The sequence below is a fragment of the Capricornis sumatraensis genome, chromosome 17 (assembly GCF_032405125.1).
Source record: "Capricornis sumatraensis isolate serow.1 chromosome 17, serow.2, whole genome shotgun sequence".
Classification (NCBI taxonomy): domain Eukaryota; kingdom Metazoa; phylum Chordata; class Mammalia; order Artiodactyla; family Bovidae; genus Capricornis; species Capricornis sumatraensis.
This window is the reverse complement of record NC_091085.1, coordinates 22,886,666-22,899,786: the sequence shown is the minus strand read 5'-3', so window position 1 is coordinate 22,899,786 and position 13,121 is coordinate 22,886,666. Positions and strand designations below refer to the sequence as shown.

The 13,121-nt window shown below is 39.0% G+C and overlaps 1 protein-coding gene across 5 annotated transcripts in view; it reads right to left on the bottom strand.

Moving 5' to 3' along the window:
* INPP4B (inositol polyphosphate-4-phosphatase type II B) overlaps positions 1-13,121 on the bottom strand; it is a 423,416-nt gene that overhangs the window by 254,268 nt on the left and 156,027 nt on the right. For all 5 annotated transcript variants that reach the window (XM_068990082.1, XM_068990083.1, XM_068990085.1 and 2 more), the window contains exon 7: positions 832-943. In XM_068990082.1, coding sequence (XP_068846183.1) covers positions 832-943 — 112 coding nt within the window. The remainder of the gene's footprint in view (positions 1-831; positions 944-13,121) is intronic.

The window sequence follows — 13,121 nt, the reverse complement described above, 5'->3', positions numbered from 1 at the left end:
ACTAAGTCAGAAAATAGGTCACAATGGATCATGTTATTAAAAAATGCTCATTTATGAAAAGGCAGACATTCTAATATATAAACAAATTCATTTCCCTGAGGGGGGGGAGAAAACTATTAGTTTATAACTCGATACCCTGTCCCTCAGTGAGATAGGTAACACCCTTCCTAAATCAGAACTTTAGACTAATAATTTTGTCTCTCTATTTAAAGAAAAGAGAGTAGAAAGGAAATAAAAATCCTGGATACTGACAATATTGGGGCTTTTATTCTGGACTTCAAGGAAGCTGGCACTGCCTCTCCCCTCTACGGTCCTCCCGCCCATCCCTCAGCCCATTTACCACTTCCTGCTTCTTTCTCCATAATTTCCTAAGGCACAGAGTTGTTCAATCTGTCCTCCTTCACATGAAAACAAAACCCAAACTCAAACTGTATCGCTTTCCAAAGAGAATTTTGAGAGCAGAGAAGTGGTTACTTTTGGCAATAGGCCTCCCAGAACGTTCTGTGCATCTCACATAGGGCTAATTACTGCAGAATATAACAGCGATCAATACTTTTGTTCTAACTGAGAAGAGGCTGTGCCAACACAGAGAGCCAGCTGCGGAGAGAAAGGTGTTTTGAAGGGTGCGTGGCTTTGCATAGTGTCATGCACACAGGCCGTCTGGGTTGTGAGGATGAGACACACTTAAGGCACTCCCATTCCAAAGCTGATTTCTCATTTAGCTTTTGAATAATGAGATTTCATACCCCACAGAGGTGATGGTGATCCAGGCAGCTGGCAGAGCTGATCGTTTCTAATTTAATTTGTGCAGTGAGCTGGCTGGGACCCTACCTTTTGTCCCTGCACATCTGTCGTGATGTTGTCGGCTTCCCCATCCTCAATCTCCCCCATCTTCACAACACTGACTTCTATGGTGCCAACAACTTTGCCACCATCTGACGTTCTGCAAACAAAAATAAATGAAATGAATGAAAGGTAAGACTCTTCTCTTTCCAGAAAGTATATCCAAATATGTTTGTTTCTGAAAACCACCAGCACTGCTTTTTACCTGCATCGGTTGCAATGAACAAATCTGCTTTTTAGACATCAAAACCTATACATCATGTTGGTGCTGTTTTTAATTTCCAAAGAAAATTAAGCATGGTAAGTGCATTGACTGTCACAAGCTACCTCATGAAGGTAAAATCACCTCGAGGCTTTCAGGAGTAGCCAAGACTATGGATTCATGCTCCATTGGATAACCCCATGTCCCCTACAGCAGCATCGGTCATGTCTCCTCTGTACCAATCTCATGGGATACTGTCCACATCTATTACAGACACTGCTACTGCTAAGCCACTTCAGTCGTGTCCGACTCTGTGCGACCCCATAGACGGCAGCCCACCAGGCTCCCCCGTCCCTGGGATTCTCCAAGCAAGAACACTGGAGTGGGTTGCCATTTCCTTCTCCAATGCATGAAAGTGAAAAGTGAAAGTGAAGTCGCTCAGTCGTGTCCGACTCTTAGCGACCCCATGGACTGCAGCCCACCAGGCTCCTCCATCCGTGGGATTTTCCAGGCAAGAGTACTGGAGTGGGGTGCCATTGCCTTCTCCAATTACAGACACTACATCTGAATAAAACAGAAAAGAGTAAAAATAACCTTATATTCCTCTATGACCCAGCAATTGGCTATAAACTCTGACTTTATGCCTTTTTCTAAATGTCATTTTTCTTTCTCAGAGATCAGTTAAAGATGATTCTCTCCTAGCAAACATCAGAAAGTTATAGTACATACAGAGCAGAAATTAACCACTGAAGTCATTTAAGATAACCATTACTTTTTCCGATAAAGAAGCTGAGACTCAAGAAGATAGACTCATTCACGGAAACAAAGTGGCAAAACCAGAAACCAAGGTTTGTATCCTCTTTAAGTCTGTTGACTTAAAGTAGTCTTCTCCACTTAATGAAAATTTATATTAAGATTTTCATCATAATCACTGTTACACAAATTTTATGGTTAACATCAATAATGAAAACAAAGTTAATAACAACAATCCTTTAAGAGTCTCAAATTTATTTTCTGGGCAATAAAATATACAGAATAAATGATGGCATATCATGGGAACACTGTAAGACATAATGATGCTCTTCCCTTTCAACTTATTTGGAAGATAGGCAGTTAAGTCATCCATTGGTGGGGTGTGGCTGTGGCTTCTCTCAAGCCTAACTGACTAAAGTTAGCTACCTAATCCTTCATTTTCTTTATTTAGTCATTTAAAATTTTTATTTTAAATTTTAATCTGAATATAAATGGTATATTTCAACCAATTCCTTCAAAATGTCACAATTTTATTATTAGAGGTGTCAGAAGAGGAATAGGAAGATTAGTAAAAATAGTTCACTAAAATGTTCATTAAAATGAATGCTGCTGCTGCTAAGTCACTTCAGTCGTGTCTGACTCTGTGTGACCTCATAGACGGCAACCCACCAGGATTCCCTGTCCCTGGGATTCTCCAGGCAAGAACACTGAAGTGGGTTGCCATTTCCTTCTCCAATGCATGAAAGTGAAAAGTAAAAGTGAAGTCACTCAGTCGTGTCTGACCCTCAGCGACCCCATGGACTGCAGCCTTCTGTCCATGGGATTTTCCAGGCAAGAATACTGGAGTGGTGTGCCATTGAATAAGTTAGGTGAAAAGGAAATCCAATTTTTACCAGATCATAAAAAGTTTTTTCTCAAAATATATAGAGTACAAATTTAAACACACCTTTTGAATTATGCTTGTAAGAAAACCAAATTAGAAAAATTCTAGAGACCTATACATAGGGAATGCAATAATGTAATAAAATAAAGATTATGTACATAGAAAATTAAAAGTGATTTACTTAAATAGTGCATTAAGGTTCCTATTAAATGTAAAATAAAATGCTTCTTGGTGATTTCAGTGTAAATCATAATATTAACTCAATTATTTTAATTAATATAGAAAACTTAAGTATTTATCATAGAGATGTGTATGCAGATGGCAGTATTATCTATGATACTGTAAAAAAAAAAACTAAACTCAAATTCTGAGATAATTTTAACAATTAATTATACCATTTTCCCACTTGAAAATTATATAATAACTTATAAATCATGAATGTGACATATCTCTGTCCAATTATTCAGTATCTGATAGTTAAATAAAGAATTTAATAAAAGCCCTGGTACTGTTCATAGTTTCATCTGGAAATCTGCAGACTCCTCCTCCCTACAATTTGATAATCAATAACAATTAAAGACACCTTTTTCTTCCCATAGAGAAGGCAATGGCACCCCACTCCAGTACTCTTGCCTGGAAAATCCCATGGATGGAGGAGCCTGGTGGGCTGCAGTCCATTTTGCTTAAGCAAACTGCCTAATTTCTAGGTATACAAAGCTTGTGTATAACTTTCTGAATTTTTTTCACTGAACTAAACTAAATAATGTCACAGTGATTCGAAAAAGAGGCCAGACTTCTTACAGCCCCATTCCCAGCACTGAGTAACAAACCAATATTTGCAATAACAGGTGAAAGTCTGAACTCAGGAGTCTGAGTTATCTGCCAGCTTCATGACCTTGGACAAGGAACTGAACCATGCGAAACTGTAAAATGGAGATGATAATTTTATTACAATGACTTATGTGAAGTTCTCAGCATGATGACTCACACAAGACAGGTGCTTCTTCCTTCTCCCTCTCTTCATCCCAGCAGCAGTAGTAGAAGTATCAACAAAGTTGCTATTGTCATTAATGTCTTTGTTGTTGTTTAGTCACTAAGTCCTGTCTGATTCTTTTGTGACCCCATGGACTGTAGCCTTCCAGGCTCCTCTGGGATTTCCTCCATGGGATTTCCCAGGCAAGAATACTGGAATGGGTTGCCATTTCCTTCTCCATGCCTGTAGCAAGAAATACTATAATTTTTTAATATAGTCTTCGATGCCTATCTTAGTAAAATTTCTGAATAGAATTGAATTCAATTCAGAATTTTACTAAAATGAGCATCAAAGACTGTATTAAAAGATTATAGGATTTCTTGCCACATGCATCTCAAGAGTGTCTTAAGTGTTCATTAGAGATACAAGGACTTCGTAATGACAGATGACATTATAAAGTTTACATTCCTAGTAGTGCAAAAGAATACAAGTTCATACCAATTACAATGCAACTGAACCTTTCAAAGTGCTAAAGTTAGATGAAGAAGCAACACACCAAGGGCTTATGGGAATAAGCTTCTGAACTGTAGCTATATTTCAGTTCAGTTCAGTTCAGTCAGTCAGTCGTGTCCAACTCTTTGCGACCCCATGAACCGCAGTATGCTAGGCCTCCCTGTCCATCACCAACTCCCAGAGTCCACCCAAACCCATGTCCATTGTGCAGGTGATGTAGTCCCTTTAAAATGTATCTGTTTACTTTTTAAATACAGGCATATCTCGTATAACCATGCTTTGTTTTATTGCTCTTTGCTATTTTTGGAGCATCACAGTTATTGTGTTAGCTTTTTATAAATTCAGTGTTCATGGCAACCCTAGGTTGAGCTAGTCTGTTGGGGAAGCTAGCCATTCTTCGCTATAGCATTTGCTCGCTGTGTTTCTGTGTCATTTTAGATTAAGGAATTCTTGAGGGATTCTAAAACTTTTTTTTCATTTTGGATAAAAATCTCTGAGTACTTTAAAGCAGGCTTCTTCATCTGAGATTTATGGGAGACAGAGTGGTGAATCTAGGTTATAAACTGAAGAGCTGAACTCAAGATACCAAAAAGCAAGGGTCATCCTGTCAGTGAACTGCAATGTGAAAAGTAGAGGCAGTTTTTTATTTATCCTGTAACAATTTACTACCCACAGAGCACGGATATTCAACACTTCTCTTCAATCAGGCAAATCACAATCAAAATACCTATCTCATGTTTCCAAAGGCTGTTTCAAAAGCAATTTAAAAAAAAAAAAAGAAAAAATTCATTTTTAAGTGATTAATGATGCTTTCAATTTATCACTCATTAGGTTTAGGAGGCTACTAATAATTGTGGGCATGTGTGCATGCTAAGTCGCTTCAGTTGTGTCCAACTCCTTGCTACCCTATGGACCATAGCCTGCCAGGCTCCTCTGTCCATGGGATTTTTCAGGCAAAAATACTGGAGTGGGTTGCCATGCCCTCCTCCAGGGGATCTTCCCAACCCAAGGATTGAACCCAGGTCTCCTGCACTGCAGGAGGATTCTTTACCATCTGAGCCACCTGGGAAGCCCCTCTAATAACTACTTAACCATTATTCATCACAAAAATTCTACTGAATTTTATCTAATGGAAATTTATCCTATCTGCATGGGAGATACTCCTCTGTCCATGGGATTCTCCAGGCAAGAGTACTAGAGTGGGGTGCCATTGCCTTCTCCAGATACATTGAAGAACCTATATATTCTAGGCTAGGAGTCAAGAAACCAAAGACCTCTTTCCAGCTCAGTTGATCATTAGCTATGTGACATACAACATTATCACTTAGCTCTCTGAATTTCAGTTTCCGTTACTACAAAAAAAAAATAATTGTCCGTTGAGAGCTATTATATCAGCACTAGAGTGTCATGCCCTAAAGTGGCTGGAACTCCATCATGTGATCCCATTATAGGCTATCATGGGCTGATACAGCCTTGGGGAAAATCTCAGGCAAATCCTAGCCTCTCCTCCTCACTCTCCACCTTCCCTTCCAACATTTCCTCAAAACAAAAGAAGCAAACAAAATGCATACCAAACCTAGAAAGTAACAACACTTCTAGCCAAATACAAGGATGAGTTTTTCTTATACTGTGTGTTAGTCATTCAGTCATGTCCAACTCTTTTTGCAACTCCATGGACTGCAGTCCATCAGGCTCTTTTGTCTACGAGATTTCCTAGACAAGAATATTGGAGTGGGCAGCCATTTCCTTATCCAGGGGAATCTTTCTGACCCAGGGATCCAACCCGGGTCTCCTGCATTGCACCCGTGTTCTTTACAGTCTGTGCCAGGACAGAAGCCAGTATTCAATGTGTCCATATATATTTCACTGCCTTTATGACACTGCATCTTGGCATTTCCACAAAGATACAAATTTCACTAAAACTAAGAAACAAAAGCAATTTTCATTCACTTTCCTAGCAATTTATATGGTCATAAGAACAAGATGCACTAATAAATATCTCAATCTATATTTTCAGCCTCTTGCCAGGTCATTACCACTGCTTAATGCAGAGAGCTATAAGAGAAGCAAAAGATGAATAGTTCATGTCAGCTACATTATTTCAATCACAACATCAAGTTCCTATTTTTTTCAGCAAATACACTTAAATATTTAACCATGCCAACAAGATGGAAGACAGAGAAGGGGAAATTTTCAGCAAAGCAAAATATACTTCCTTATCACTTAGTTTTTCATGCTTAATGCATTAGTGGCTAACATTTAAAATAACTCCCCTAATGCTGCCTAATGAAATATTCAACCTCACATGCTGAAGCATATAAACATTTTAGAAGATGGAAGGAAAAGGAGTGTGAAACAGTTTTCTAAGAAAAGAAAATTTAATGACATTTTTCCTCTAAACTTCTTTATCACCTATTGTACCATCCTTAGCAAAGCAAAAAGAAAAAAATAATACTATGGAAATATTAAACAGCAACATGCCAATAACTCCTCTATTTTGGAAATGCAACAGAGATACAAATGACTCTGTAAACATCCAGGGGAAAACCATCATGAGCACTGTCAATCTCTGTGAATATAAAGTAGTCTTGGGACTAAGCACAGGAATCATCATCTGGGAGACATGCCTGCATTTAATCCAGCTGGACATATAACTGGGCAATGAAAATCTCACCTGGACAGAAAAACAAGCAAAGGCCGTAAGTAAACAAATGGAGTTAGCGAGTGAGTGGACTCAGACTATAGAGAATGCACTGGGCCTCAGAGAAGTGAGAATTCTACTTAAGTATGTATGACTAAACACACCTCTCTTCTGGATGAACTGCACACATTTCAGAAGCCATATAGTACTTACAGGTGAATACTCAAAACTTTTCAGTGATTCTTAATATCATAGCTTACACACTTTAAGCTTTCAGTTCAGTTCAGTCGCTCAGTCGTGTCCAACTCTTTGCGACCCCATGAATCGCAGCACGCCAGGCCTCCCTATCCATCACCAACTCCTGGAGTTCACTCAGACTCACATCCATAGAGTCAGTGATGCCATGCAGCCATCTCATCTTCTGTCGTCCTCTTCTCCTCCTGCCCCCAATCCCTCCCAGCATCAGAGTCTTTTCCAATGAGTCAACTCGTCACATGAGGTGGCCAAAGTACTGGAGTTTCAGCTTCAGCATCATTCCCTCCAAAGAAATCCCAGGGCTGATCTCCTTCAGAATAGACTGCTTGGATCTCCAAGGGACTCTCAAGAGTCTTCTCCAACACCACAGTTCAAAAGCATCAATTCTTCAGTGCTCAGCCTTCTTCACAGTCTAACTCTCACATCCATACATGACCACAGGAAAAACCATAGCCTTGACTAGACAGACCTTAGTCAGCAAAGTAATGTCTCTGCTTTTGAATATGCTATCTAGGTTGGTCACAACTTTTCTTCCAAGGAGTAAGCGTCTTTTAATTTCATGGCTGCAGTCACCATCTGCAGTGATTTTGGAGCCCCCAAAAATAAAGTCTGACACTGTTTCCACTGTTTCCCCATCTATTTCCCATGAAGTGATGGGACCGGATGCCATGATCTTCATTTTCTGAATGTTGAGCTTTAAGCCAAATTTTCACTCTCCTCTTTCACTTTCATCAACAGGATTTTTAGCTCCTCTTCACTATCTGCCATAAGGATGGTGTCATCTGCATATCTGAGGTTATTGATATTTCTCCCGGCAATCCTGATTCCAGCTTGTGTTTCTTCCAGTCCAGCGTTTCTCATGATGTATTCTGCATAGAAGTTAAATAAGCAGGGTGACAATATACAGCCTTGACATACTCCTTTTCCTATTTGGAACCAGTCTGTTGTTCCATGTCCAGTTCTAATTATTGCTTCCTGACCTGCATACAGATTTCTCAAGAGGCAGGTTAGGTGGTCTGGTATTCCCATCTCTCTCAGAATTTTCTACAGTTTCTTGTGATCCACACAGTCAAAGGCTTTGGCATAGTCAATAAAGCAGAAATAGATCTTTTTCTGGAACTCTCTTGCTTTTTCCGTGATCCAGCAGATGTTGGCAATTTGATCTCTGGTTCCTCTGCCTTTTCTAAAACCAGCTTGAACATCTGGAAGTTCATAGTTCACATATTGCTGAAGCCTGGCTTGGAGAATTTTGAGCATTACTTTACTAGCATGTGAGATGAGTGCAACTGTGCGGTAGTTTTAGCATTCTTTGGCATTGCCTTTCTTTGGGATTGGAATGAAAACTGACCTTTTCCAGTCCTGTGGCCACTGCTGAGTTTTCCATATTTGCTGGCATATTGAGTGCAGCACTTTCACAGCATCATCTTTCCGGATTTGAAATAGCTCCACTGGAATTCCATCACCTCCACTAGCTTTGTTCGTAGTGATGCTTTCTAAGGCCCACTTGACTTCACATTCCAGGATGTCCGGCTCTAGATGAGTGATCACACCATCGTGATTATCTTGGTTGTGAAGATCTTTTTGGTACAGTTCTTCTGTGTATTCTTGCCACCTCTTCTTAATATCTTCTGCTTCTGTTAGGTCCATACCATTTCTGTCCTTTATCGAGCCCATCTTTGCATGAAATGTTCCCTTGGTACCGCCTGCGCTGAGTGCCCTTTAAGCTTTAGTCTTCTGTTTTCTTCTCTTTTCGCATTATAAGCTTATCTCCAGAAATTTCATCCATTATTATGGGATGCAATTATCCTATCTTTGAGGCTCTACCACAATTCTATAGGTCCTATTCTTACTTGGTTTCCTGTTCTAAAACTCCAAATTCTTTGTGTCCTGATAGAAGCTTACATTCTATAAGCTTGCAGTCTAACTCATCCTCTTCCCAAACCCCAACTCACATCAGTAGTGAATCATTCGCCAAAGGCCAAAACCACAGAACATTCCATTTCTACCAGTGCTTTGTTCCTACCACCCAGTAAGTCACTACACCCTACTGATTCTTCCCCTAGAATACCGTTTTGTTTTTTTTTTGTTTTTTTTTGGTCCCTTCCAGTGGCAACACCTTAATGAGTTTCACCAAATTTCTTTCATTTCACTTGAAGGACCTACTTGCCATCTTCCAGAATCTTTCTCTTCCCTCGTGTTCATGTCAGGCTTTCTTCTTAAAGACCTGCTATCACTATTTTATTTTCTCTGCCAAAATTCTTTAGATATTGACCAATGGTTTTCCTCTTAAAGACCTGCTATCACTATTTTATTTTCTTTGCCAAAATTCCTTAGATATTGACCTACGTCTACCCAGAGAGTTTGAAGTGTAGACTGTTTTTCAAAACTTTTCCAGGGTTATGGACGGCTCAGTATTTTTGGTTTAAACTGAACCATGTCATCACACACCAGTAAATGACGGAGTATGATCTTAGTGAAAAGCACAGTGATCTGAGTGATAGAGTCCTTGGTTAAAATGTTGGCTCTTTAAGCAACTATGTGATCATGAGTGGGCAATTCAGCCTCTATTAAGATTTATGAGCTATAAAATATGAAGGTAGTAAACCATCCTACTTATCTCACAAGATTTATGTGTCCCAAAGTAAAAGATCTTAAGTTTAAATATAAAAATGCTTTTGTGGGAATTCCCTGGTAGTCCAATGATTAGGACTTGACATTATCATTGTCGGGACAGGTTCTATCTCTGGTCAGGGAACAAGGGTCCCACAAACCACACAGCATGGCCCCCAAAATTGCTTTCATGTATGGTAATGAGTACAATTGTTATACTTATCTGGGCCACAAAGTTCCAAGAGCACATCACAGATACTTTGACTATCAGTTTTTCAGACTATTTGGCTTGTAAATTCCTCTTTACTCCTCTAAACAGTACTATCCAAATATGAATAACTGCCTCAGTACAAATAAGCTAAAGAAATAGTTCTCTCCTCATGACTCTATTAAAAATATATACATATATATCAATATATAGTGAGTTGTATTTGGAAACTTGATTCAATGCTAGATGTAAAGCATAAACTATTTCTTTAAATTTTAGAAATCGCCATCTCTTTAAATGCAATAAATACCTCATCAGCAAGGTGAGACATCACCTTGTCATCTTGCAAATGTCCTTGTCAGGATTCCCAGGCAACCAAAGCCACATTCAAGTTGACAGGTCACCATCATCTGCTCTTTGGTAGATAAGATGTTGCAAGTAAGATGGAAGAAGCACACGCCATACTCTTGCACCCACTGGATGAAGCTATAAAACCTGGACAGACTGCACAGAGCAGCTATTTGAGGACTCAAAGTAAACAGTGCCAGGCACACTGGGGAAGAAGATCAGAATTTTAAATACCACTGACCCAGAAGTTAATTTACCACTTTTTTCCCTATCATATCTCATGATCTAGACTTGACACAGCTCCAAGCCCAGAGATGGTCATGGCATACACAAAGAAAGCTCCAGGAGAAGCTCTCTAGTCTGGCTCAAAGAACAGAAAAGAGGTCTCCTAAAATTCAGAAGAGTGATGAAATCACTTTTCCTGTCTCTACTCTCTTGGATCTTAGCCTCCAAACAATCCAGTGGTGGCAGCAACAAAAATGACAGGTAGGAGGAGGTGCAGGAGCCTAAAATGATGAGAAAAGGAAGCTTTCCTCTCTGACTGGAGCTGTGATCCCAAGGGGATGGGGCGAATGTCCTTTACTGTCTGTCTCTCCCTGTTGTCCCCTCGGTCTTGGCCTCAGAAGAGGGTGTAGTTGCATGGCGGAGAAGTGAACATCAAACCCCAGCTTTCTGGATAAAGAATCTTTTGATCCTTCGCTTTCAGGGAAGCGACAGGAAATGCGGACGTGCCAGAGAGAGTGCAGAGAGGAGGGAGCTTAGGAAGGTACACCTTAATATTTTTCAAGAATTTCTGGGCCTACCTCAAGCTGTGCATTGGATCTAAATCATGTAAGAGACACTTTGAGAAATAATCTATGGACTACACTACCCCCAGGTCCCAGACTGTCATCTGGGTGACAAACTTGAAGAACAGGTATGAATAACACTATGAAAGTTTCAAAAACAGAAGTGACATTGAAACTACGAAGTTTCACAGGACAAAAGGTCGGCATACAAATAATAACAATGAATAATTAGGAACTGAAATTTTTTAGAAAGTGTATTACTCATTTATAGTAAGTCCAGAACAAATCTATCCTTAGGTATCGATCTACCAAAAATATACAGGATCTATATGCTGAAAATGACAGATGTTGATGCAAGAAATTTAAAAAGTTCTAAATAAATGGTGAGACATACTGTCTTCATATATTGAAACAAATTTATTAAGATGTCAAGTCTTCCTATATTGATCTACAGCTTTAAGGCAATACCAGTTAAAATCCCAGCAAGGATTTTTGTATATATTGACAAGTTCATTCGAAAAATTACAAAGAAAGGCAAAGTAAACAGAATGGCCCACATCATTTACAGGAAGAACAACAACAATGGTAAATTAAATCAACTGATTTTTAAGATTTACTGGAAATCTATAGCAACAAAAACTGTGTGGTACTGACACCAGGAGAGATATATTGATAAATGAGACAGAATACAGAGGCAATATAGCCAACTGTTTTTGAAAAAGTTAATCAGTACAATGGAAAAAACTTAGTCCTTCCAACAAACGGTATTAAAACAAACATTCACCTGGGGGAAAAAAATGAAATATTACTTAAAAGTTCACAACTGAAACCAAAGTAACAAAACAATGGTTACTGACCTCAATGCAACACAAAAAATATAAAACTTTAAAAGGAAGACAAAGAAGAAAAGTCTTCATGAACTGAGCTTTGTCAAATTGTTCTTCACTATGACACCAAAAGCAAGATCTAAAGAAGAAAATTATAAACTGAACTTCACTGGAACTGACAACTTTTGTTTTGTAAAAGACACTTTTACATGAATAAAATGACAAGCTATTGACTGCAAGAAAACTATTTACAAATCATGTTTCTGACCAAAAACAAAAAAACAAAAAACTTGCATCAAAAAAACACAAGAGCCTTCGAAACCCCACAGCAAGAAAATGAACAATGTAAATAACAAATGGCCAAAGTTGAACAGAAGTGTCTCAGGAAAGGATATATAGATAACAAATAGCCCGTGGAAAATTGTTCAACATCGCTGGCCATTAAGAAAATGAAAATTAAAAGCGCCATGAGGCATCAATCATGCTATGTCTTAGGATGTCTGGTGAGGATGCAGAGCCGCTGAGACACTGAAACACTGCTGGTGGGGAGAACAGCACAGCAGTTTCTAACAGAGTTCAGCACACACTTAACATCTGACTCCGAAATTCCAGTCCATTTCAATCAGTTCTGATGAGGTGGATGAAACTGGAGCCGATTACACAGAGTGAAGTAAGCCAGAAAGGAAAACACCAATACAGTATACTAACACATATATATGGAATTTAGAAAGATGGCAACGATGACCCTGTATGCAAGACAGCAAAAGAGACACAGATGTGTATAGCGGACTTTTGGACTCTGAGGGAGAGGGAGAGGGTGGGATGATTTGGGAGAATGGCATTGAAACATGTATACTATCATGTAAGAATCGAATCACCAATCTATGTCCAATGCAGGATACAGCATGCTTGGGGCTGGTGCACGGGGATGACCCAGAGAGACGTTATGGGGAGGGAGGTGGGAGGGGGGTTCATGTTTGGGAACGCATGTACACCCGTGGTGGATTCATGTCAATGTATGGCAAAACCAATACAGTATTGTAAAGTAAAATAAAGTAAAAATAAAAATTTTAAAAAAAAGAAAAAAGAGAAAAGAAATTCCAGTCCTAGGTGTTTACTCTAAAGGAATGAAAACTTAAGGTCACACCTACACTTGAATATTTTAGCAACTCTATTCATAATCACTAATACTGGAAACAATCAAAATATACTTTCATATGAATGGTTCAACAAATAGTTGTACAACCATATCATAGAGTACTACTCAGCAATTAAAA